Source organism: Procambarus clarkii, chromosome 19 (genome assembly GCF_040958095.1).
Source record: "Procambarus clarkii isolate CNS0578487 chromosome 19, FALCON_Pclarkii_2.0, whole genome shotgun sequence".
In the NCBI taxonomy this organism is placed as follows: domain Eukaryota; kingdom Metazoa; phylum Arthropoda; class Malacostraca; order Decapoda; family Cambaridae; genus Procambarus; species Procambarus clarkii.
This window is the reverse complement of record NC_091168.1, coordinates 33,638,722-33,663,675: the sequence shown is the minus strand read 5'-3', so window position 1 is coordinate 33,663,675 and position 24,954 is coordinate 33,638,722. Positions and strand designations below refer to the sequence as shown.

Sequence of the window (24,954 nt, the reverse complement as noted above, 5' to 3'; positions counted from 1 at the left end):
ATTCGTAAGTATAGTTTGCCATGTACTATGGCAAACATATACATGGCAACATGTACTTGAGTAACATAACATCAATGTAGAGATACTTTCATCAACATTGATTTAGTCCACAAAGACATCAAATTAACGTGATGTAGCAGTGAAAAAATCAGTTGGAACCACAAGGAGGATTCGAACCTGCATCCTGGGTACTCCCACAGTTTTCCACATTACCTGTCGATAATTCCAAGGATCAACATCTCCGCGGCCCGGTCTTAACGAGGGCCACCTGATTGGTGGTTTGGTCAACCAGGCTGTTCGATGCGGCAAACCGCACCCTGGAGTATGAATCATATTACATTTACATGGGTTATGTGTAAAACTTTGACTTGCCATCAGCTCCATGTCTCAGAACTTGTGGATTTATTTAAATCCCAGGTGACCGCCTTGTGGATTTATTTGAATCCCAGGTGACTGCCTTGTGGATTTATTTAAATCCCAGGTGAACGCCTTGTGGATTTATTTGAATACTAGGTGACCGCCTTGTGGATTTATTTAAATCCCAAGTGAGCTCCTTGTGGATTTATTTGAATCCCAAGTGAACCCTTGTGGATTTATTTGAATCCCAAGTGAGCTCCTTGTGGATTTATTTGAATCCCAAGTGAACTCCTTGTGGATTTATTTGAATCCCAAGTGAACCCTTGTGGATTTATTTGAATCCCAAGTGAACTCCTTGTGGATTTATTTGAATCCCAAGTGAGCTCCCTGTGGATTTATTTGAATCCCAAGTGAACTCCTTGTGGATTTATTTGAATCCAAAGTGAACTTGTGGATTTATTTGAATCCAAAGTGAACTCCTTGTGGATTTATTTGAATCCCAAGTGAGCTCCCTGTGGATTTATTTGAATCCCAAGTGAACTCCTTGTGGATTTATTTGAATCCAAAGTGAACTTGTGGATTTATTTGAATCCAAAGTGAACTCCTTGTGGATTTATTTGAATCCCAAGTGAGCTCCCTGTGGATTTATTTGAATCCCAAGTGAACTCCTTGTGGATTTATTTGAATCCCAAGTGAGCTCCTTGTGGATTTATTTGAATCCCAAGTGAACTCCTTGTGGATTTATTTGAATCCAAAGTGAACTTGTGGATTTATTTGAATCCAAAGTGAACTCCTTGTGGATTTATTTGAATCCCAAGTGAGCTCCCTGTGGATTTATTTGAATCCCAAGTGAACTCCTTGTGGATTTATTTGAATCCCAAGTGAGCTCCTTGTGGATTTATTTGAATCCCAAGTGAGCTCCTTGTGGATTTATATGAATCCCAGGTTATATGGGATTCAACGTAAACTTAAGCATATGACGGTGCTGTGGTTTAAGGTGTGGGCGTGGGAGTACCCAGAGAGCATAGGTTACACTCCTCATGACGCCAAGAGATTTTCTCATTGATTCAATGGTATATCAACGTTATTTGCTCAGATTTACCTAAGGTAAAGTGGAAGTTCAACTAATGATTGTTAAAGTTCACACTGCCCTAAACGCTTTGCGTCATAGTGGCTTTTAGGTATTGTATGTACTAGCTCTATCTATAAATTCATCAATATTTGTATTACCCCTTTGTATGTGTGTACTTTACCTAAATAAGCATTTGAATTTTGAATTTGAATTTTCGTACGCTCTACTCGGAATCTCGGGAGGCCTAAATTGTAATTTAATAATTCATTGCGTCTGGGGACAGGAAGCCATAGTGTAGTCATACACGTTTTGGCTTTTATCGAGGATTTATTTTTTATCCACTAATGCTCAATATATTACATGTTACTCAACATTCTTGCCAAGTACCACAAAATTTCCTATTGTAGATAGTGCGTGGACTGACGTTTGATGAAGATGGGCAACTTTACTGACGTTTGATGAAGATGGGCAACTTTACTGAAGTTTGATGAAGATGGGCAACTTTACTGAAGTTTAATGAAGATGGGCAACTTTACTGACGTTTGATGAAGATGGGCAACTTTACTGACGTTTGATGAAGATGGGCAACTTTACTGACGTTTGATGAAGATGGGCAACTTTACTGACGTTTGATGAAGATGGGCAACTTTACTGACGTTTGATGAAGATGGGCAACTTTACTGAAGTTTAATGAAGATGGGCAACTTTACTGACGTTTGATGAAGATGGGCAACTTTACTGACGTTTGATGAAGATGGGCAACTTTACTGAAGTTTAATGAAGATGGGCAACTTTACTGACGTTTGATGAAGATGGGCAACTTTACTGAAGTTTAATGAAGATGGGCAACTTTACTGACGTTTGATGAAGATGGGCAACTTTACTGACGTTTGATGAAGATGGGCAAGTTCTACTGAACGTCAACCATAAAAAACTTTCAGAGTATAATTAGCGCAGTTGTGGGGGTGACTACGGGAGTCCGCTCGGAGCCGGCAAGCACCCGTGGCCCCACACACACGGGCCACATACACACACACACACACACGGGCCACATACACACACACACACACACGGGCCACACACTCACACACACACACACACACGGGCCACATACACACACACACACACACACACGGGCCACATACACACACACACACACATGGGCCACATACACACACACACACGGGCCACATACACACACACACACACATGGGCTACATACACACACACACACACATGCACAGATACATATATTGGTGTATACTGGCAGCAGGTTTTCTTTTAAACATGTTTCATTGAATATGACCGCATATTCTGTATTTACTATCTTCTGATTTAGGGCTTCTATCCCTCTAACTATTTTCTTATCCTCTTTCAGCTAAGCCCTGATGCTAAGAAAATATACATATATGTATATATATGGGCCACACAGATGGGGCCATATATATATATATATGTAGGCCAACACAGAAGGAGCCCGCGAAACTACCACGTTTTGAATTGAAATTGAAATAAGTTTATTGAGGTAAAATACACACAAAGGGATGAGGTAGCTCAAGCTATTCTCACCCCGTTCAGTACAACGTGTTAATATATACATATACACACACCGAAACTACGACGTTGGTACAACGTTCGAACAAGTTTTAACACCACCTAACCAGTTATAACAACCAATATAGCAAGTTGTAACAACGTTCTAATACGTCATAAACACGGTAAGCCAAGATGTAACAACTTTATTACAAGTTGTAACAAGAGGAAAATAGAGACAGTTTCGATTTGTGTTTCCAGGGAGGCGTATATATTATATATATGGGCCACACAGATGGGGCCATATATATATGTAGGCCAACACAGAAGGAGGCGTATATATTATATATAAGGGCCACACAGATGGGGCTATAGATGTAAGGGCCAGCACATGAGACTTGTGAGTGGCTGCGCCTGCAAGCTACAAGTTTTTGGTGAGCGTGAGGGGCGGCCATTGATGGCGCGTGTGAGTGGCGGGTCTGTGGTGGATGGTCAGGTCGCCAGGGATGATGTCCCTGGTGCGTGACTTATCAGCGGGGCTAGACATTATACCTCAGGCAGGGGGGAGACTCATCTATCTCCCCCCCTCCTCTCCCCCCACCCTTTGTTTTCCCCTCTCCTGGTTCGCCCCCCTCACTTAGTATGCTCAAGGTTCACGTACCCACATGCACGGGAGCGAACCCTCGTTCCTTCCCCACAAAGACAGGGAAGGAACTTCGATCAATAAACACCCCACACAGACAGGGGGAGTTTCCTCGTTTAACCCGCCCGCCCCCAGGAAGAATCACATTCGCGTCAATCTACCCGCTAAACCTACGGTTTATTGATGGTTCATTATTTCTCAACAACTTGGGCTGGACGGTAGAGCGACGGTCTCGCTTCATGCAGGTCGGCGTTCAATCCCCGACCGTCCACAAGTGGTTGAGGCACCATTCCTTCCCCCCCCGTCCCATCCCAAAACCTTATCCCGATCCCTTTCCCAGTGCTATATTGTCGTAATGGCTTGGCGCTTTCTCCTGATAGTTCCCTTCCCTTCATTATTTCTCCAACAGTACTGAGCTGACGACCGCTGTTCGAACCACGACCCTGTAAATGCTTCGTCCACGTACTCCGAACACAATCGCCAACAGATCCTAAACACTTAACATAACCTAACCTACGCCTATACATAGAACTTTAATATATAATAATAATAATAATTTCCATATGAGAATAAACCTATTTTACTACATAATTTGTAAAAAAAAATTGGTGAATACGATGTTTTGAGGGTCGGCTGCCGCCTTAACCAGCTTAGCGTAAAGACAGCTACGTTGATTTCAACCTCCCCCCCCCCCTCCTTCACACAAGACCGGAGCGAAATGTGTATTACAAACATTAAGGATGGGAACTTCTATGTGTTTAATTCCCACGTTGTTGTTTTAGATTCAGGTACTCGGAACTAGAGTTTCAAGTAGCACGGGTTATGGTGAGCCCGTAGTGGACTTGCTTTTTTTTTTTTTTAATTCCCAGGGGCCAGATTCACGAAAGCACTTACGCAAGCACTTACGAACGTATACATCTTTTCTCAATCTTTGATGGCATTGGTTACATTTATTAAACAGTTTACAAGCATGAAAACTTCCCAATCAACTGTTGATATTGTTATAAACAGCCTCCTGGTGATTCGGAGCTCGTTAACTGTTTAATAATTGGAAAGAAAGCCGCCAAAGATTGAGAAAAGATGTACAGGTTCGTAAGTGCTTGCGTAAGTGCTTTCGTGAATCTGGCCCAGGTCCGCTGTAAGGCCTAAGCCAGCTACTGATCTTCCCCAGAATGCAACCCTCAACAGTTGCCTAACTCATAGAACTGGAATTAAGTGAACAGAGGTGTGCTTGTGCCTTTGTAAGAACGTATATATATACTTCACACCCACATGCAGCCCCTTAATCCACAGCACCTTCTAGTATTTGAATTTATAAAATATATACAAATAAATAATAATAATAATAATAATTTTTATTTAGGCAAAGGTACATACATAAAGAGATTTTACAAAGTTTGTTGGCTTTATAGATAAGAGCTAGTACATACAATGCCTAAAGCCACTATTACGCAAAGCGTTTCGGGCAGAAACGTCCTTAAATGTCCTTAAATGACTCGCCCTGACGTGGTCCAGTAGGCTGTGAGCTAACTGATGACGGCATTGTTTTTACGTTTTAAGCCTATTATTTGGGCTATGGTCAACTCAAACACAAAGAGTCGACAAAGCACGTCTTATGTTTATTGGTTAAAAAACATATATTGTTAGGTTAGGATGTATTAGACTCGGTTCCGATAGGCTAGGAGCAAGGTTAAATTTGAATTCAGTCGGGTTAGGCGGGGTTTGGTTTGGGTTAGGTAAGGTAAGGGTGGCTTGGATAAGCTCGGGTTGGATTAGGCTAGGTTAAGGTTGGATTAGGCTAGGTTAAGGTTGGATTAGGCTAGGTTAAGGTTGGATTAGGCTAGGTTAAGGTTGGATTAGGCTAGGTTAAGGTTGGATTAGGCTAGGTTAAGGTTGGATTAGGCTAGGTTAAGGTTGGATTAGGCTAGGTTAAGGTTGGATTAAACTAGGCTAAGATTAGGCTTGGTAAGGTAAAACAAAAGAAGGTTAGGCAAGGTAAAATAGGATCAGGTTGGACAACGCCAGATAGATCTTAAAATCCGTCGTAAAACTGTCTTGTGCGCAAAGTGACGTATTCTGACATCTACTCTTATAACTTGTGATCTTTCCTGGGATGATTTAACGCAATTAGTAAATCTGTTGACACAATTCCGGCCGAACACTTCCGTGTTGACCAATGTACAAGTTCCTTGTGTGTTGATAGACGACTCTGCTAACAGTGGCTTCTCCTTTCTTTCTTTCTTTCTTTCTTTCTTTCTTTCTTTCTTTCTTTCTTTCTTTCTTTCTTTCTTTCTTTCTTTCTTTCTTTCTCTCTTTCTCTCTCTCTCTCTCTCTCTCTCTCTCTCTCTCTCTCTCTCTCTCTCTCTCTCTCTCTCTCTCTCTCTCTCTCTCTCTCTCTCTCTCTCTCTCTCTCTCTCTCTCTCTCACTCACTCACTCACTCACTCACTCACTCACTCACTCACTCACTCACTCACTCACTCACTCACTCACTCACTCACTCACTCACTCTCTCTCTCGTGTGTGTGAGAGAAAGATTACCTTAGTGTAATTACAGGATGAGAGCAACCCTTGTGGTGTCTCGCCTTCCCAGCACTCTTTGTCGTATAACGCTTTGAAAGGATTTTAGAAGCTTACATCCCTCGCACTTATCAATCAACCATTGTGTGTGCGTGTACTCAGTAGCTGATTGTAGTGACTCATTTCTCTCCATGTTTATCATATTTACATTCGAAGCTGCGTATCCAATCACCTGCTACAATTTCTTCATCTGGACCGTTCTATTTACGACTCGAGAGACATACGAAGTTCTTTCTGACATCCCTGTGACTCATCTGTGCTTCCAGATGTAAAGGTTTCGGACACTTCAGCCATGCTATTGTAACTCATCGCTTGTTTAGGTCCTCTTCATCAATTTGACCATCGTCTATATTCATGTTGCGAGCCCCCAATTGTATCTTGTATGTCGTTATCGTGTCTGCTCTACTCCTTTCCTCCAGTGAATGCTACACGTGATTTGGGGTTTACAAATCTGACGTTTGAATTGCCGAAACCGATCTCAAAGTTGTGGATGGAGGCGGCTTCCACGAGATCTTTAACCCTTAAGCTGCTACAGCCTTAAGGCAGCCTCATGTGGGCGTGTGGGAATTTCTTCACGTGACTGGGTGTAGATTGTCAGCACCGCTAACAAGGTACCATTAACTGGCTGATAGAGGTCCCGATGTGGTACAGGAGTTTGCCCAAACTGTCAGCACCGTCCCCAGACAGTGTCAGCACCGCCACAGACAGTGTCAGCACCGCTACAGACAGTGTCAGCACCACCACAGACAGTGTCAGCACCACCACAGGCAGTGTCAGCACCACCACAGACAGTGTCAGCACCACCACAGACAGTGTCAGCACCACCACAGACAGTGTCAGCACCGCCACAGACAGTGTCTGCACCACCACAGACAGTGTCAGCACCACCACAGACAGTGTCTGCACCACCACAGACAGTGTCAGCACCACCACAGACAGTGTCAGCACCGCCACAGACAGTGTCAGCACCGCCACAGACAGTGTCAGCACCGCCACAGACAGTGTCAGCACCGCCACAAACAGTGTCAGCACCACCACGGACAGTGTCAGCACCACCACAGTGTCAGCACCACCCCAGACAGTGTCAGCACCACCACAGACAGTGTCAGCACCACCCCAGACAGTGTCAGCACCACCCCAGACAGTGTCAGCACCACCACAGACAGTGTCAGCACCACCACAGACAGTGTCAGCACCACCCCAGACAGTGTCAGCACCACCACAGACAGTGTCAGCACCACCACAGACAGTGTCAGCACCACCACAGACAGTGTCAGCACCACCCCAGACAGTGTCAGCACCACCACAGACAGTGTCAGCACCACCACAGACAGTGTCAGCACCACCACAGACAGTGTCAGCACCACCACAGACAGTGTCAGCACCACCACAGACAGTGTCAGCACCCCCCAGACAGTGTCAGCACCACCACAGACAGTGTCAGCACCACCACAGACAGTGTCAGCACCACCACAGACAGTGTCAGCACCACCACAGACAGTGTCAGCACCACCACAGACAGTGTCAGCACCACCACAGACAGTGTCAGCACCACCACAGACAGTGTCAGCACCACCCCAGACAGTGTCAGCACCACCACAGACAGTGTCAGCACCACCCCAGACTGTCAGCACCACCCCAGTGTCAGCACCCCCCAGACAGTGTCAGCACCACCACAGACAGTGTCAGCACCACCCCAGACAGTGTCAGCACCACCACAGACAGTGTCAGCACCACCACAGACAGTGTCAGCACCACCACAGACAGTGTCAGCACCACCACAGACAGTGTCAGCACCACCCAGACAGTGTCAGCACCCCCCAGACAGTGTCAGCACCCCCCAGACAGCGTCAGCACCACCACAGTGTCAGCACCACCACAGACAGTGTCAGCACCGCCACAGACAGTGTCAGCACCACCACAGACAGTGTCAGCACCACCCCAGACAGTGTCAGCACCACCACAGACAGTGTCAGCACCACCACAGACAGTGTCAGCACCGCCACAGACAGTGTCAGCACCACCACAGACAGTGTCAGCACCACCACAGACAGCGTCAGCACCACCCTAGACAGCGTCAGCACCACCCTAGACAGTGTCAGCACCACCACAGACAGTGTCAGCACCACCCCAGTGTCAGCACCACCACAGACAGTGTCAGCACCACCACAGACAGTGTCAGCACCGCCACAGACAGTGTCAGCACCACCACAGACAGTGTCAGCACCACCACAGACAGTGTCAGCACCACCACAGACAGTGTCAGCACCGCCACAGACAGTGTCAGCACCGCCACAGACAGTGTCAGCACCACCACAGACAGTGTCAGCACCACCACAGACAGTGTCAGCACCACCACAGACAGTGTCAGCACCACCCCAGACAGTGTCAGCACCACCCCAGACAGTGTCAGCACCACCCCAGACAGTGTCAGCACCACCACAGACAGTGTCAGCACCACCCCAGACAGTGTCAGCACCACCCCAGTGTCAGCACCCCCCAGACAGTGTCAGCACCACCCCAGACAGTGTCAGCACCACCACAGACAGTGTCAGCACCACCCCAGACAGTGTCAGCACCACCCCAGTGTCAGCACCCCCCAGACAGTGTCAGCACCGCCACAGACAGTGTCAGCACCTCCACAGACAGTGTCAGCACCACCACAGACAGTGTCAGCACCACCACAGACAGTGTCAGCACCACCACAGACGGTGTCAGCACCACCACAGACAGCGTCAGCACCACCACAGACAGTGTCAGCACCACCACAGTGTCAGCACCGCCACAGACAGTGTCAGCACCACCACAGACAGTGTCAGCACCACCACAGACAGTGTCAGCACCACCACAGACAGTGTCAGCACCACCACAGACAGTGTCAGCACCGCCACAGACAGTGTCAGCACCACCACAGACAGTGTCAGCACCACCACAGACAGTGTCAGCACCACCACAGACAGTGTCAGCACCACCCCAGACAGTGTCAGCACCACCCTAGACAGTGTCAGCACCGCCACAGACAGTGTCAGCACCGCCACAGACAGTGTCAGCACCACCACAGACAGTGTCAGCACCACCACAGACAGTGTCAACACCACCCCAGACAGTGTCAACACCACCCCAGACAGTGTCAACACCACCCCAGACAGTGTCAACACCACCACAGACAGTGTCAGCACCACCACAGACAGTGTCAACACCACCCCAGACAGTGTCAACACCACCCCAGACAGTGTCAGCACCACCACAGACAGTGTCAGCACCACCGCAGTGTCAGTACCACCACAGACAGTGTCAGCACCACCCCAGTGTCAGCACCCAAGATATCTGGCTCTGATGAGCGTCAGAACATCCGGCCACCTCAACACATCGGATATGGCAACCAAACTTTCCGAATAACCGGCCGTCCGGCCCTGAAGCGACGGTAAAACACCGATGCCATAATAGAGGAAAATGGTATATGGAGCAAGGAGAAGTTCTTAATAAACTTCTGTGTGAACTTTGTCGCAAGTTCACTTATTTTTCCCCAGTCGTAAGTGGCCGCAGCTGTGATATCAGACGGGAAGTGCCACTTGCCGCGTCGGAAGGGGAAACTGGCCAATCACCGCTAAGTTCCCGATGTATCCGCGCTTTTAATTGGTCTAGATTCTTTATAAGATCATCCAGCATCTTCGAACACGGGACGGAGGAGGCTGGCTGTATGGCAGCATCACTTCCCTTTCACTCACGCCCCCGGGAGGGTGAATGGTGCCATGCGCCAACCCTCACAACATTCTTGAACACACTGCCATCATTGACGGTAATAACTAACTTAGTCATTCACACGTGAAACAGAAAATACCGGAGAAAGTGGCAACCCCTCAGCAAGGTTGCCAGGAATCACAATACAAGATAATTTAATAATAATTATTATTATTATTTTTATAATAATAAAAATAATAAATTTCTACGTTCCTAATTCCTTCTTACGAGAAAAAATAACCCACAAGAATATTTAAGGTAAAATTATGCTGAAATCAGATAAAATTAAATTATAAAATTGATTTGAATTTATCAAATTGTCTTTGATTAGAAAAACTAATCAAAATAATTGCATATTTTCCGGAAAAAACGTAAATTTCTGAGCAATCTCCTGCCTCCCCCCCCCCACCCAGTTGTGGGGTTAGGGGGTGGGGGAGATCCCAACCCTCCCATGGAGCGGTGGGGGAGCGGAGAGAGAAGATAAATGTATAAACATGATGACACGGGTTCGACCCCTCTCCTTCATACTGGCTGGTTCATCCTTTCAATAAAACCGGTTTGTAATCCCCGCGGCTCGTCCCTCGGGCGATATTCTGGCGTTAAGCCAACCGGTTTGTTGAGGGCGGCGTGAGGTGGCTGGCGGCCGGGGAATTGGGGCTCTGATTAATGGTGATGTGGCTTGTAATAGTGGGCGTGTGGGGGTGTGGGCGTGTCAATGGTCGTGTTCCTCACCACCGCAGCCTTACACAAGTCGTCTTAGCGACCTGTAGCGCGCAGTATAGTGTCCTGAGGGGCCAGATTCACGAAGCAGTTACGCAAGCACTTACGAACGTGTACATCTTTGGTCAATCTTTGACGGCTTTGTTTACATTTATTAAACGGTTTACAAGCATGTAAACTTCCCAATTAACTGTTGTTATTGTTATAAACAGCCTCCTGGTGATTCGGAGCTCATTAACTGTTTAATAATTGTAAACAAAACCGCCAAAGATTGAGAAAAGATGCACAGGTTCGTAAGTGCTTGCGTAACTGCTTCGTGAATCAGGCCCCTTGTAGTCGACACACAACCGACTGGTCCCGGGTTCCATTCCCGGTCAGGGCGAGAATCTTGGGGCACACTTCCAACACCTGTTGCCTCGTTGAATTTATCTGTATCGCTTGGGGAGATGGGGTATAGTGGGCATGGGGCCAGTGGGTATGGGGGAAGGAGAGGTGTTAAGGGCATTAGCTGCAGTGTGTGTGTGAGTCCGGGGCAACAATGGGTATCTTGTCGTAGGTGGCCAGGTCCAAGCTACCCTCCACACGTACCCAGGACGCTGCCCATCATTGGTATGCACTCACGGGCACGTTTTATAAGCCCTTGTAGCCTGCAATTGCCAAATTACGAGACGCATATGGACCTCATATTGTACACGTATGGTGCACGTGTGGTGCACGTATGGAGCACGCATGGTGCACGTGTGGAGCACGCATGGTGCACGTACAGCAATGTCCGTCCGTTGAGCCCCTAACGTCAGCACTGCGCGGGTTAGGGAAGAGTCCATTGAGCACCGATGCTCAACTGATCGACGCTGGTCATCCCAGACGTAATTAATGACCTGGATGTAAATCGTTTGCCGGGTCGTGTTCCAGGGATAACTAGCAGGGTAAGGTTTACCATGAGCTATGGGAAGGGAACGCTCTCAGCCTGCTAACAGGAGTAAACTCACTCACTCACTTACTCTCCCTCTCTGCCCCCCGGACCAGTAGGGGGGCTTCATTACCCTATCACCAACTAACCTTTGGACTAACGGGGTGAGAATAGCTTGAGCTACCTCATCCCTTTGTGTGTATTTTACCTCAATAAACTTATTTCAATTTCAACCTTTGGACTATCCTCCGCGACGCTGGTAGAAAAGATCACTACACACGCTCACATGGTTGCAACAAAAACATTGGTGACACATGGATCAACACTTGTCACCTCGCGTCACGTGTCGCAACATGTGCTGCAATAAACGACAAAATACAATTGTGAAAGAACGTATTATTTTCAAAATTGGGGTACGAGGCTTCGAGGGTCTGAATTTAGGTCTGAGACCCTGAATTTAGGCTTCAGGCGTAGTAGAACAGGTTCGGTTTACCTAGCTCCGAGGTTTTCACCAGAAAACTATACCCTAATCGGTTTACCTTCTTACAAAAATGTTGCCCAATCGTCCCATCATGTCCGAGATTAGAACCCAGGTCTTCTTGCTGGCCAAGCGAGTGTGCTACATAATGCCCTGTCTTCTATATATGTTAACCAGTTCTTTAAAATGAATCCAAGTCTGTAATAGTTGATATTGAAAAGCCAACTTACGGTTTCATCTTAGATCTGTGAAGTTTATCTCTCCACTGGACGTCCAATCAAGTGATCAGTTCACTACCCATTAGGCTTCACCGCGAGAGTTGAACAAGGTCCTTAGTAGCGGGTGAAGGCACTCGGGAAAGGACGTGCACTTGTCTAGAGTGTAAAGTTACTCTTGAACGTCACTCTAAAGACAGTGAGTGACGTTGACGGCTCCACGAGGGACGTCGACAGATACTGTCACTCTGGCTGTGTTTACTGCTGCTGTCTCTCCTGTCCTGGCTGGCGTACACCGGATGATGGTATCTGACTCCCGGCTACAAGACGCAGGCGCACAACTTCAAACATCGCAGCAGCGCGATGTATTCATCATAAATCCGTGTATAAATCCATCAGAAATTCTCTGGAGTATGTCGGTGGTATTGAACATACATCCTTCGCTAAATATTTTCTCTTGTTCATAATTGTACCGATGCCAGAGCCTGTATTTTGACCCATAACAATACCAGTTGTCAAATGTGAGAATTATATCCACGCCATGAGACAACAAAATACTAAAGTATATCCTAAAATGTTACAGATACCTTCGAGACATCAGTACATTTCTATTATAAACTCTCGTTTTCTTCTTGATTAGCGATTTCGAAACGACTTACCGTATAAAACAGCCCATAGCGACGACGTGGGTGGATATCTGTCACCTCCACCGACACACCGCCGGTGACAATGTCCTCGCTAACACCACCAAGACACCGCCAGAACGAACACCGACAAGACACTGACCCACTGAGCGTTAGTGGCCGACTTTTATTTCCTGCGGTGGATGTTATGCAGTGTGTTGTGTAGAGTGCGACAGGATGCATACCGCTAAGTGGCGTCGAATGCGTGGAAGTCAGTGGGACCAGGTGTGTGTGTCACCGCTTTTCCCTGCCTCTTATACTGGCTTAAGGCAGCCAGCCACCGGAACACACACCATCTTACTGCTTAGTCCAGTCCCTACACAGCATCATTGCCCAGAGATCAAATTCCCTTGCAGCGTCGCAATATCATGATTTCCCCGCATTTCTCGTAAAAGTTATATGGGTCTCTGTACAAGCTGGAACAATTGCCACATATAAGAGGTTTCTGGAAACGTGCGAAGTCTCGTTGTCAACCGAAAACCGGTTGGGTGAGGGGGGGATGGGACCCCGTCACCTGGTGGATAGTATCGGACTACACCCTTGTTGTTGGTGCCTCTGGTCGCTCTACCCGGTCTTAACGAGGCTTCTCTCACTTCTACAGGTGAGAGAAGGAGTCTCTCACCTCCCCCTCTTTGTCCTCCTCCTCCTCCCTCAACGTTCAACCTACAACTCTCCTAATCGTGACTTATATACTGGAAGAACACAACTTACGAGCCGGAGGGTCGTGACTTACACACTGGAGGACAGTTGGGCACTTCGGGCCAGGCAGTGAAGCAACAATACAAGCCAAAATACCTCGCCCAAATTTCAGTAGTTCGTATCCCCCAATACGCCTGTGGTTCAGTCGTACTCTGGACGGTTCGACGACGCTCGGCTCGTTTTCCTATTATGAAAACCATATATTTTGTTGGGTTAGGATGTGTTAGGCTCAGTTGGATTGGGTTAGGCTGTGCTAGGCTCGTCTGGATTGGGTTAGGATGTGCTAGGCTCGGTTGGATTACGTTAGGATGTGCTAGGCTCGGTTGGATTAGGTTAGGATGTGGTAGGCTCAGTTGGATTGGGTTAGGATGTGCTAGGCTCGGTTGGATTACGTTAGGATGTGCTAGGCTCGGTTGGATTAGGCTAGGATGTGCTAGGCTCAGTTGGATTGGGTTAGGATGTGCTAGGCTCGGTTGGATTACGTTAGGCTGCGTTAGGCTCGCTTGGATTAGGTTAGGTTGGGTGAGGTTAAGTTAGGCTTCAAAACCCGTTGGGTTTTTTTTTGTTTACAATGTTAACTTGTATTCTTTGCTCTCCCTCTGATCCCAAGCTGAGAAGGCTTAATCTCTTCACCCAAAAGCTTATTTGGACCGCGGGATGGCCACCAAGCCTAGCTGCAGGGAAGGGAACTTGTTCAGCGGCCTGGGGGAGAACACTTTTAAGTGCCTCTGTGTTTTGTAAGTAGCGTGCAAGCTTGCCCTTAAGTGGTCGTTTGTGTGGATAGATGTGACGATGAAGAATATTTACCACGGTCCCGGAGTTAGTGATAGACAGACAGACAGGGAAATAACCGTTCACTCTTCCCCACCGCGATAAACTGTCAATGTGTCACTGTCAACACAAGAGATAACCGTTTAAACCGGCTGTTGTGACAGGCTAAGTGTGACAGTCACCACTCTCTGTCACCCTGTCACCCCTCACACTTCAAGCCTGTCACTCTTTCGTTCCCATCGTCACCTTAAAAGATATCAAGAAATATTTGAGGTATCGTAAAATCTTATTTTTTTTTTTGGGGGGGGGGGGGGGGTACATTTTAAAAGTTTATTTTTGAGATCAAATCTTGATGTGCGGGAAGAAAATATTGGAATTTAAATTCGAATTATCTCGCGTTTTCGTAACGTAATATGCGTTTGGAGGCTGTGTTTATCTTTACAATCTTCACTTGTTTTATCATAGATAATATACACAATTGCACACACACAGCCATACGCCGTTATACACAGCCACACACACACACATACACAATATACACGGCCACACACACACACATACACAGCCACACACACACACACACATACACAATATACACAGCCACACACACACACATACACAATATACACGGCCACACATACACAATATACACAGCCACACACACACACACATACACAATATACACAGCCACACACACACACACATACACAATATACACAGCCACACACACACACATACACAATATACACAGCCACACACACACATGTCGGAAAATCCGACACCATTTAATATATCATACAGACAGATAATAATTTCTGCTGTATTACCAACAAGTTACCCATAGAAAACGTAACTTGTAGTGGAATTACCGTCTATAGAAAACGGGATATCATCACCACATACCATTATAATTCACCAGCTATTCTGCTGGGAATTATTCTTAAATACATTAGTCTTTGGACTTTACCATCATAAAAACATCTTATATAAATTAACTTAATTATCAATATTAAAGTAGAGTAAATGTGACCCTTCTATCACGTTCTGAAATCTGGACAATGTAAGCCAGGCGTCAGAGTGGAGGAAGGAGGGCAGCCATTGTTGTTATATGAGACCAGAGGCTCACACGGGAGCAAATTCGGCTCCTGTTAAATTTACTTGGACGTAGTGTTATGGAACCCAAAGGTGTACCATTGTCAACACGCTGTCTACAAATACAAGTTAAGTGTCTATCCGAAACCCGTTTATCATTCATTTGTGGCCATTAATGTCAGGATATAGGGTTAGCCGGTTAGAACGCGAAATCGCCTCATACTAAAGGTAATTAAGCCAGGTCTTTAATGTTCCATGTACTGTATAGTGTTTTCTCTGATATAGCTTGTCATATATAGGATTCTGGCTTCACAGCTAGCGCACTTTTGACAGGTCAAGACGAGGATGCAAGATTATGTGCACCAGTTACTGGGTGATAGAAGCTACCTCAAAGAGGATAATTTGGTGTCTACACTCTAGTTATACCTGGTGGACTAACCTGCTGTACTATAAGAGAAGGAACCTCATCAATGTATGTAGCTATTACTGTAATTTGATTGGCTGCATATGTGTAATATAAACCCCCCCTAATGTGTAGAGGATCGATTTGTGAGATTAAGAGATTATTGCAGAAATACAGTCCACTTATCATTATACAAATTGCTATCGAAGTATATAAATTAACGTAAATATAAATTCATATAAATCAAATAAATATAAATCTCACAGGTCGGTTCCCACATTATTTGGTCATCTTCGAACCGGATGACGGATTATTTGATCCTTTGAACCCACATTTGGTCATCTTAGTACCGGATGAACCAGTTATCCAGTGGATTCATTAAATATACTAGTGCAGTGTTATTTAAACAAAGCCAGCCAGTCATAGACAGCGGCGATGCCTCGTGGGAGCTCAGGAGCCTCCCTCAGCCGAGTTCAGCCTTAGTCAGCGGTTTCATGCACACCCACAGATTTGGTGGCGTGTTATTCTGTGAAATGACAGCGCTAATATAGAAACCAGCCAAATTAGTGACTGTGTCTTCGCGAGATTGTTCACGGATTTCGTGGTGTTACATTTCGCGAGAGATTATCTACGAATTTTGTGGAGTTTATTTCGCGAGGTCACTAATAATATTTAATACTTCTAGATAATATTAGAAGTTTCATAGAGGCTAATTAAGAGGCTATTAACAATAATTGTGTATATTATTTCTCCAAGATAGAGAATTATTTAATATATATTGCACTAGTGATCACAATATAATATTTACTAATTGCCAACCCACAACAGGGTAGGATATTACCATTGACTAGTTGAACTATTATTGTTCATCCTAGTCCCATTATTACCATAGTCAGTTGTACTATATTGATCAACCTACACCATTAATGAATGGTCCACACCCTATTTTGGGTGTAATTTTTATCAACTCGAGTTGAGTTGTATATATAATAAATTACTTATGATCATTACACCTTTGAGTGATTAATTAGTGTCTCTACCATCCTAGGGTGATATAGAAGAGCTAACCTAAAGGTACTTCCAGTGACACTGGTTTATCACTCAAATTATTAGTGTGGATGATTGTATATATATAATGTGTATTAATTTTAAGTGCTAACCTCTAGTAGAGGTAGGATTATTGCCTAGTGAGTTCAGAATTTACCCTAGGCTACCATTAGTGTTTGTTCAGTATTATGAGCAGCCCAAGTACAAGCCCCACAAGGCTTCACCAACGAGCCAGTATGGATAATGCAGGGAGAATGAAAAGAACCCTTGCAGGTCTTAAAGGCCACTTAACAAGACAGATCAAGAAATGTGAAGATTTGTCACAACAATCTCAAGTTGATTATGCTGACCTGGAAAGCTATTATCAAGCAGCTGCAGGTAAATTTGAGCAAATCAAATGCCAAATAGCAACATATGTGGCTGAACTTGCCAACACCAATTTATCAGAAACAGAAATAGACGACATTATGGTTGATCTTGCGAATTATGAAGATCACACTCAGGCCACGTTACAGCCTTATGTCAAATTAATTGCCCAGAACAAGGCAACAGCAACAACAACAACAGTTGCATCTAATACGAGTCAAGCGGAAGCTCGACTCCCTCCAATTAATTTACCCACTTTCTCAGGGAAAGATGAGGAAGATTGGGACGAATTTTGGAACAAATTCGTTGACCTTGTAGACTCAAAACAATCTTTACCAAAGAGTAGTAAATTCTCTTATTTGCAAGGCCAATTATCAGGTGAGGCTAAAACAGTAGTATCCCATCTGAGATTAACTAATGACGGCTATGATCTGGCAGTAAAACTCCTCAAGGATAATTATGCTGATCCAGAAGTAAGAACATCACATTTAGTTCATGAGCTGTTGCATTTACCCCCACCGGAGGCTTCAGCTGATTCACTCCAAGTATTCAAGCTGGAGGTAGAATCATTGATCAATGCCCTCAGCCTGACAGCAGATACAAACGGGGCTGAGTGGGTCTTGAAAATAATTGTCCAGGAGAAAATACCTAGGGACATATTGAGACAAATGAGTGCTCATTACAATAAAAGTATCTTATCCATGAATGAAATATCTGAAGGTTTAAAGTCAGTAGTTCATCAATTACGAACACATGACAAATTAAAACCACCAAGTAAACCCTCAGAAACCAATAATAGTAAACCACAGAGTACCAAAGGTACTCCAAATCAATCTAGACAATATAATTCAACACCAAAGTGGAACAGTAGCAGTGTGGGCGTATATGCAGTGGGACCCTCCAAGCCTATAGTTACTGTGTCACCCAAGAACGTGACACCAAAGGGTACTGGAAGCTATGGAACATGTTTGTTCTGCAATGAGAAACATTCAATGTACCACTGCTCTAATTTTCCTGATAGTGACGCCCGTGTTGAGCGACTCAAGGATTTGCAACATTGCACGAGGTGCCTCAGGAAACATAACATCAAGGATTGTGATACCCAATTACACACCTGTAATAGGTGTAACAAAGGTCAGCACCATGCAGCATTGTGCAGAGACACCAAAACAACGTCTCCAAACCCCAAGGTGGAAGATAGCATTCCCACCACAGTACAGTACTGCAAGGTGCAACAAACAAAGAGTGTCCAATCGGCAAAGTCTAAAGGTAATACGACTTTGCCTACTGCCCAAATTACCATCCTGAATAAGAGGGCCAAGGTCCATACCCGTGGGTTGTTTGACCAAGGATCCCAGAGAACATATATCACTAAAAAGTTGGCAGATGAATTACAATTAAGGCCTGTAGCCCAGATGTCATTCAACATCTCAGGGTTTGTAACAGATGCAGGACCTCAAGTCTACCAGGTGGTACAACCATCAGTACGCTTAGGCAGGTACGTCTGTCGAGTACAAGCCATTGTGGTGGACAAAATACCAGTAGACCTACAAGTTCAAGGTCTGAGAGCAACAGCCAAATTCCTGAGAAATAGAGGAATAAAATTGGCAGATAATATTAAGTCTGATCACCTCACTGACTTCGGTCTCCTTGTTGGGACAGACTATTGCCATCGATTCATCGGTAGCCCTACTAAATATCAGGGTATAACCATGTTAAACTCTGCAGGAGGTAAATTACTCTCAGGCCCAGTATCAAGCCTGAGGAGACCTATGCCTGCAGATAAACAATACCAGTAGAAATCTAAATTTGTCAGCTGATTATATTTCTCCAGTAGCATTATACTAAGGAGATTACAGTTGACTATACCAACAGAGGTTGATGTTAGTATCATCATTTAAAGCTGGAGTTGAGTTCATGAGGCCTCAGTGGCAAATCAGTGAACAGTAGCCTAAAACAGCTACAAGTCACTGCGACCAATGTCACTGATCCCACTGCAGTCTCAGAACCATACTTTACTTTAATGATGAGCTATTCAATCTTCTGAATCAATTAACTAAATTAAACCCTAATAAATCTGATGACTGATTTGATACATTTATTATTTAATCAAGATGTATTCCATGGGCCTCAGTGTTTATATATCAGTGACCAGTTACCTGAAGAAACTTCAAGTTATATCTAAGGTCACTGATCTCACTGCAGTCCCTGAATCATACTTGACTGTAGTACTTGATCACATCCAGTCTTCTGGGTTAAATAATATGTAATTAGGCTTGAATATTAGCCTTTCAAGAGTTGACAGGGAAATGAAATCGCATTAGACTTCTAACCCCTGCAACTCTAGTACGGGACATCCGTCCTGTACGAACAGACACACAAATGTGTGATTACTAACTACTAACATCAAATTAATCTAATAATTCGAAGGAGGAGTATCGGTGTTCGTCTGTTCTAATTAGGACTTCGACCCGTGAGCAGCCCCCTGGGGAATTATGTCGGAAAATCCGACACCATTTAATATATCATACAGACAGATAATAATTTCTGCTGTATTACCAACAAGTTACCCATAGAAAACGTAACTTGTAGTGGAATTACCGTCTATAGAAAACGGGATATCATCACCACATACCATTATAATTCACCAGCTATTCTGCTGGGAATTATTCTTAAATACATTAGTCTTTGGACTTTACCATCATAAAAACATCTTATATAAATTAACTTAATTATCAATATTAAAGTAGAGTAAATGTGACCCTTCTATCACGTTCTGAAATCTGGACAATGTAAGCCAGGCGTCAGAGTGGAGGAAGGAGGGCAGCCATTGTTGTTATATGAGACCAGAGGCTCACACGGGAGCAAATTCGGCTCCTGTTAAATTTACTTGGACGTAGTGTTATGGAACCCAAAGGTGTACCATTGTCAACACGCTGTCTACAAATACAAGTTAAGTGTCTATCCGAAACCCGTTTATCATTCATTTGTGGCCATTAATGTCAGGATATAGGGTTAGCCGGTTAGAACGCGAAATCGCCTCATACTAAAGGTAATTAAGCCAGGTCTTTAATGTTCCATGTACTGTATAGTGTTTTCTCTGATATAGCTTGTCATATATAGGATTCTGGCTTCACAGCTAGCGCACTTTTGACAGGTCAAGACGAGGATGCAAGATTATGTGCACCAGTTACTGGGTGATAGAAGCTACCTCAAAGAGGATAATTTGGTGTCTACACTCTAGTTATACCTGGTGGACTAACCTGCTGTACTATAAGAGAAGGAACCTCATCAATGTATGTAGCTATTACTGTAATTTGATTGGCTGCATATGTGTAATATAAACCCCCCCTAATGTGTAGAGGATCGATTTGTGAGATTAAGAGATTATTGCAGAAATACAGTCCACTTATCATTATACAAATTGCTATCGAAGTATATAAATTAACGTAAATATAAATTCATATAAATCAAATAAATATAAATCTCACAGGTCGGTTCCCACAACACACACACATACACAATATACACAGCCACACACACACACATACACAATATACACAGCCACACACACACACACACATACACAATATACACAGCCACACACACACACATACACAGTATACACAGCCACACACACACACATACACAATATACACAGCCACACACATACACACATATACACAACATACACAGCCACAGGACACGTGTACCTCGCCCCAGCAGTGAGTGGGGACCCCACACTTGATAGGTAATCAAGCAATCTGTGTGGCTAAGCTAATACGCTGCCCGGCGTGACCCATCGCCTCAAGTGGTGGGTCCTAAACGGTGCTCCTTCTCTGGCCTGGCACGCTACTTCATACACGGTCAGGTTAGGCTAGCTTAGGGCTAGCTTAGGGCTAGGTTAGAGCTAGGTTAGGGCTAGGTTAGAGCTAGGTTAGGGACAGATTAGGTTAAGGCTAGATTAGGTTAAGGCTAAGTTAGGTTCTGTTTTGTTTCAATATAAGCTTTGAGAATGCCTAGGTTAGGTTAAGTTTAGTTAGGTTAGGTTAGGTTAGGTTAGGTTAGGTTAGGTTAGGCTAGGCTAGGCTAGGCTAGGTTAGGTTAAAGGTTTTGGGAGAAGGTCTGGGAATCTTCCCGTTCCTTCTGGGGACAAGTTCAATTTGTTGCTATTCTCAAGCAACAGGTCTGAGCACAGGTCGGATGCTCCCGGACGCAGGTTCGAATCCTCGTCACGGCCCTTGTGGATTTGTTCAACAGGTCTGAGGTGAGGGTCTTGGGGGACCACTGATCCCCAGAGCCAACAACAGGTAGTGTGCCACGAAGGTTGTTACAGCAGGTTGTGGTGGGGAGACCCGGGCACCGCCGGCTACACTATCTATAAACAAGAATGTAGGTTTGTCTGTCCAAGCCCCGATGCCTAGGGCGAGCCTCACACAGCTTTCCACAGTGATTTTTTATAGTATAGGAAGTGCCATATAGAACATAAGAATATAAGAATAAAGGTAACTGCAGAAGGCCTATTGGTCCATACGAGGCAGCTCCTATTGGTCCATACGAGGCAGCTCCTATTGGTCCATACGAGGCAGCTCCTATTGGTCCATACGAGGCAGCTCCTATTGGTCCATACGAGGCAGCTCCTATTGGTCCATACGAGGCAGCTGCTATTGGTCCATACGAGGCAGCTCCTATTGGTCCAATCGAGGCAGCTGCTATTGGTCCATACGAGGCAGCTGCTATTGGTCCATACGAGGCAGCTGCTATTGGTCCATACGAGGCAGCTGCTATTGGCCCATACGAGGCAGCTGCTATTGGTCCATACGAGGCAGCTGCTATTGGTCCATACGAGGCAGCTCCTATTGGCCCATACGAGGCAGCTCCTATTGGTCCATACGAGGCAGCTCCTATTGGTCCATACGAGGCAGCTCCTATTGGTCCATACGAGGCAGCTGCTATTGGTCCATACGAGGCAGCTCCTATTGCCCCATACGAGGCAGCTCCTATTGGTCCATACGAGGCAGCTCCTATTGGTCCATACGAGGCAGCTCCTATTGGTCCATACGAGGCAGCTCCTATTGGTCCATACGAGGCAGCTCCTATTGGTCCATACGAGGCAGCTGCTATTGGTCCATACGAGGCAGCTCCTATTGGTCCATACGAGGCAGCTCCTATTGGTCCATACGAGGCAGCTCCTATTGGCCCATACGAGGCAGCTCCTATTGGTCCATACGAGGCAGCTCCTATTGGTCCATACGAGGCAGCTCCTATTGGTCCATACGAGGCAGCTCCTATTGGTCCATACGAGGCAGCTGCTATTGGTCCATACGAGGCAGCTCCTATTGCCCCATACGAGGCAGCTCCTATTGGTCCATACGAGGCAGCTCCTATTGGTCCATACGAGGCAGCTCCTATTGGTCCATACGAGGCAGCTCCTATTCGCCCATACGAGGCAGCTCCTATTGGTCCATACGAGGCAGCTCCTATTCGCCCATACGAGGCAGCTCCTATTGGTCCATACGAGGCAGCGCCTATTTATAATCACCCAATCCCACTCATATACATGTCCAACCCGCGCTTGAAACAATCGAGGGACCCCACCTCCACCACGTTACGCGGTAATTGGTTCCACAAATCAACAACCCTGTTACCGAAGCAGTATTTACCCAGGCCTTTCCGAAATCTAAACTTATCCAGTTTATACCCATTGCTTCGTGTTCTGTCTTGTGTTGATACTTTTAACACCCTATTAAGTGGTATTAAATGGTCGGGATCGACCCCATGCCCCTCTTTAAGAAGGATCCGCCACTATTACAAATTCCAGCGACTCCTGTGATGTCTCAAATAGAGGTTTGTTCCCATTTTTTTAACTGTTCATAACATTCGAATTTATGCACAACGTTACCACAACGTGACCACAACGTGTTCTGTAAGAGGGAGGAGGAAGAGAAGGGAAAGAGGGTGGGAGAGAGGAGGATATGGGAAGGGAAAACATGGAAAGAAGAAGGGAGAAGGGGGTAAAATGGTGGGTGGGGGGAGAAGACCCGGGTACCGCCGGTTAAATCCCCCCTTCTTGAGAGAGAGAGAGAGAGAGAGAGAGAGAGAGAGAGAGAGAGAGAGCAGTCCTTGTTACCGATGGTTAGTGACATTTGGATTGTTTGCTAAACCATTTGATCAAGGAATCTGTTGATGAGGAGAATATTCCTACTGACTGCTTTTATCTATTCCTTCTGGGCCTGCTGAACTGACTCTAATTTGTAACGAGAGTTGAACAGAACATGTTGAACAGTTTGTGAACAGACCCGCTGGCGACGTTTGACTGTTCTGGTGGACTAAGCAAAGCAACGGGTGGAACAAGCAGCTTGTTGTGGCTCCAGGATATTCCATCAGGAAAGCAATAATGAGATTTGAATACAGGTCAGATGTGAGACGCTAACAGCGTGAGGTGGAGGTCAGGTCAACAAGGTTAGGGTTAGGTTAGTACTAGGTTAGGTTAGGTTAGAACTAGGTTAGGTAAGGTTAGGTTAGGTTAGGTTAGGTAAGGTTAGGTTAGATTAGGTTAGGTTAGGTTAGGTAAGGTTAGGTTAGATTAGGTTAGGTTAGGTTAGAACTAGGCTAGGTTAGGTTAGAACTAGGTTAGGTTAGGTTAGGTAAGGTTAGTACTAGGTTGGGTTGGTTAGGTTAGGTTACGTTAGGTAAGGTTAGGTTAGATTAGGTTAGGTTAGGTTAGAACTAGGTTAGGTTAGGTTAGGTTAGGTAAGGTTAGTACTAGGTTGGGTTGGTTAGGTTAGGTTAGGTTAGTACTAGGCTAGGTTAGGTTAGGTTAAAACTAGGTTAGGTTAGGTTAGGTTAGGTTAGGTTAGAACTAGGTTAGGTTAGAACTAGGTTAGGTTAGGTTAGAACTAGGTTAGGTTAGGTTAGAACTAGGTTAGGTTAGGTTATGTTAGGTTAGGTTAGATTAGGTTAGGTTAGGTTAAGTTAATGTCCCCAGAGGCCAGGAACGTTAAAGCCAGCTTGCATACTCAACTTCCCCTAAGAACTACACAGGGTACACACTCCGACACTCCACCACCAGATCAAATACACCAGATAAGCCGACGTGTAAGGTGGATATGTTATCACAGTGACACTGAACCCCCCTCTCTCCTTGTCAACCCCACCTGACCACCCTGTCAACTGATTGACACAACCTTGTCAACCCGCTTGACAAAATCATATACCGGACTCACTCACTCACTCACTCACTCACTCACTCACTCACTCACTCACTCACTCACTCACTCACTCACTCACTCACTCACTCACTCACTCACTCGCCCGGGCATCAGTAGTGGTTACTGCGACTCACTAACTACCTACCTTAACTACAGTTATGGGGCCTGATGGCTGAGTCGACAGCGCTCGGGATTCGTAGTCCTAGGTTCCCCGGAGGTCCCTCGACGGAAACAAATAGGTAGAGTTTCTTTCAGCTTGATGCATCTGTTCACCTAGCAGTAAACAGGTACTTGGGAGTTGGACAGCTGCTACGGCCTGCTTCCTGGGGGTTGGGTGGGTGGGGGGGGGGAGAGTTGATTAATTGAGAGTTGAGAGGCGGGCCCAAAGAGCCAGAGCTCAACCTTCGCCTCATCATACAGACGATAACGACCCTT

The 24,954-nt window shown here is 45.4% G+C and overlaps 1 protein-coding gene across 4 annotated transcripts in view; it reads right to left on the bottom strand.

Moving 5' to 3' along the window:
* Positions 1 to 24,954, bottom strand: part of LOC123757420 (BTB/POZ domain-containing protein 6) — a 45,395-nt gene that overhangs the window by 9,240 nt on the left and 11,201 nt on the right. The window contains exon 1 of one of the 4 annotated variants that reach the window (XM_045740977.2): positions 12,907 to 13,319. The exons of 1 other annotated variant lie outside the window; for it this stretch is intronic. In XM_045740977.2, the coding sequence (XP_045596933.1) occupies positions 12,907 to 12,923 (17 nt within the window). In that variant the 5' untranslated portion in view covers positions 12,924 to 13,319. Of the gene's footprint in view, positions 1 to 11,762; positions 11,881 to 12,262; positions 12,666 to 12,906; positions 13,320 to 24,954 lie in introns of those variants that run through there. 2 more of the 4 variants (XM_045740978.2, XM_045740971.2) reach the window with 2 other exon arrangements.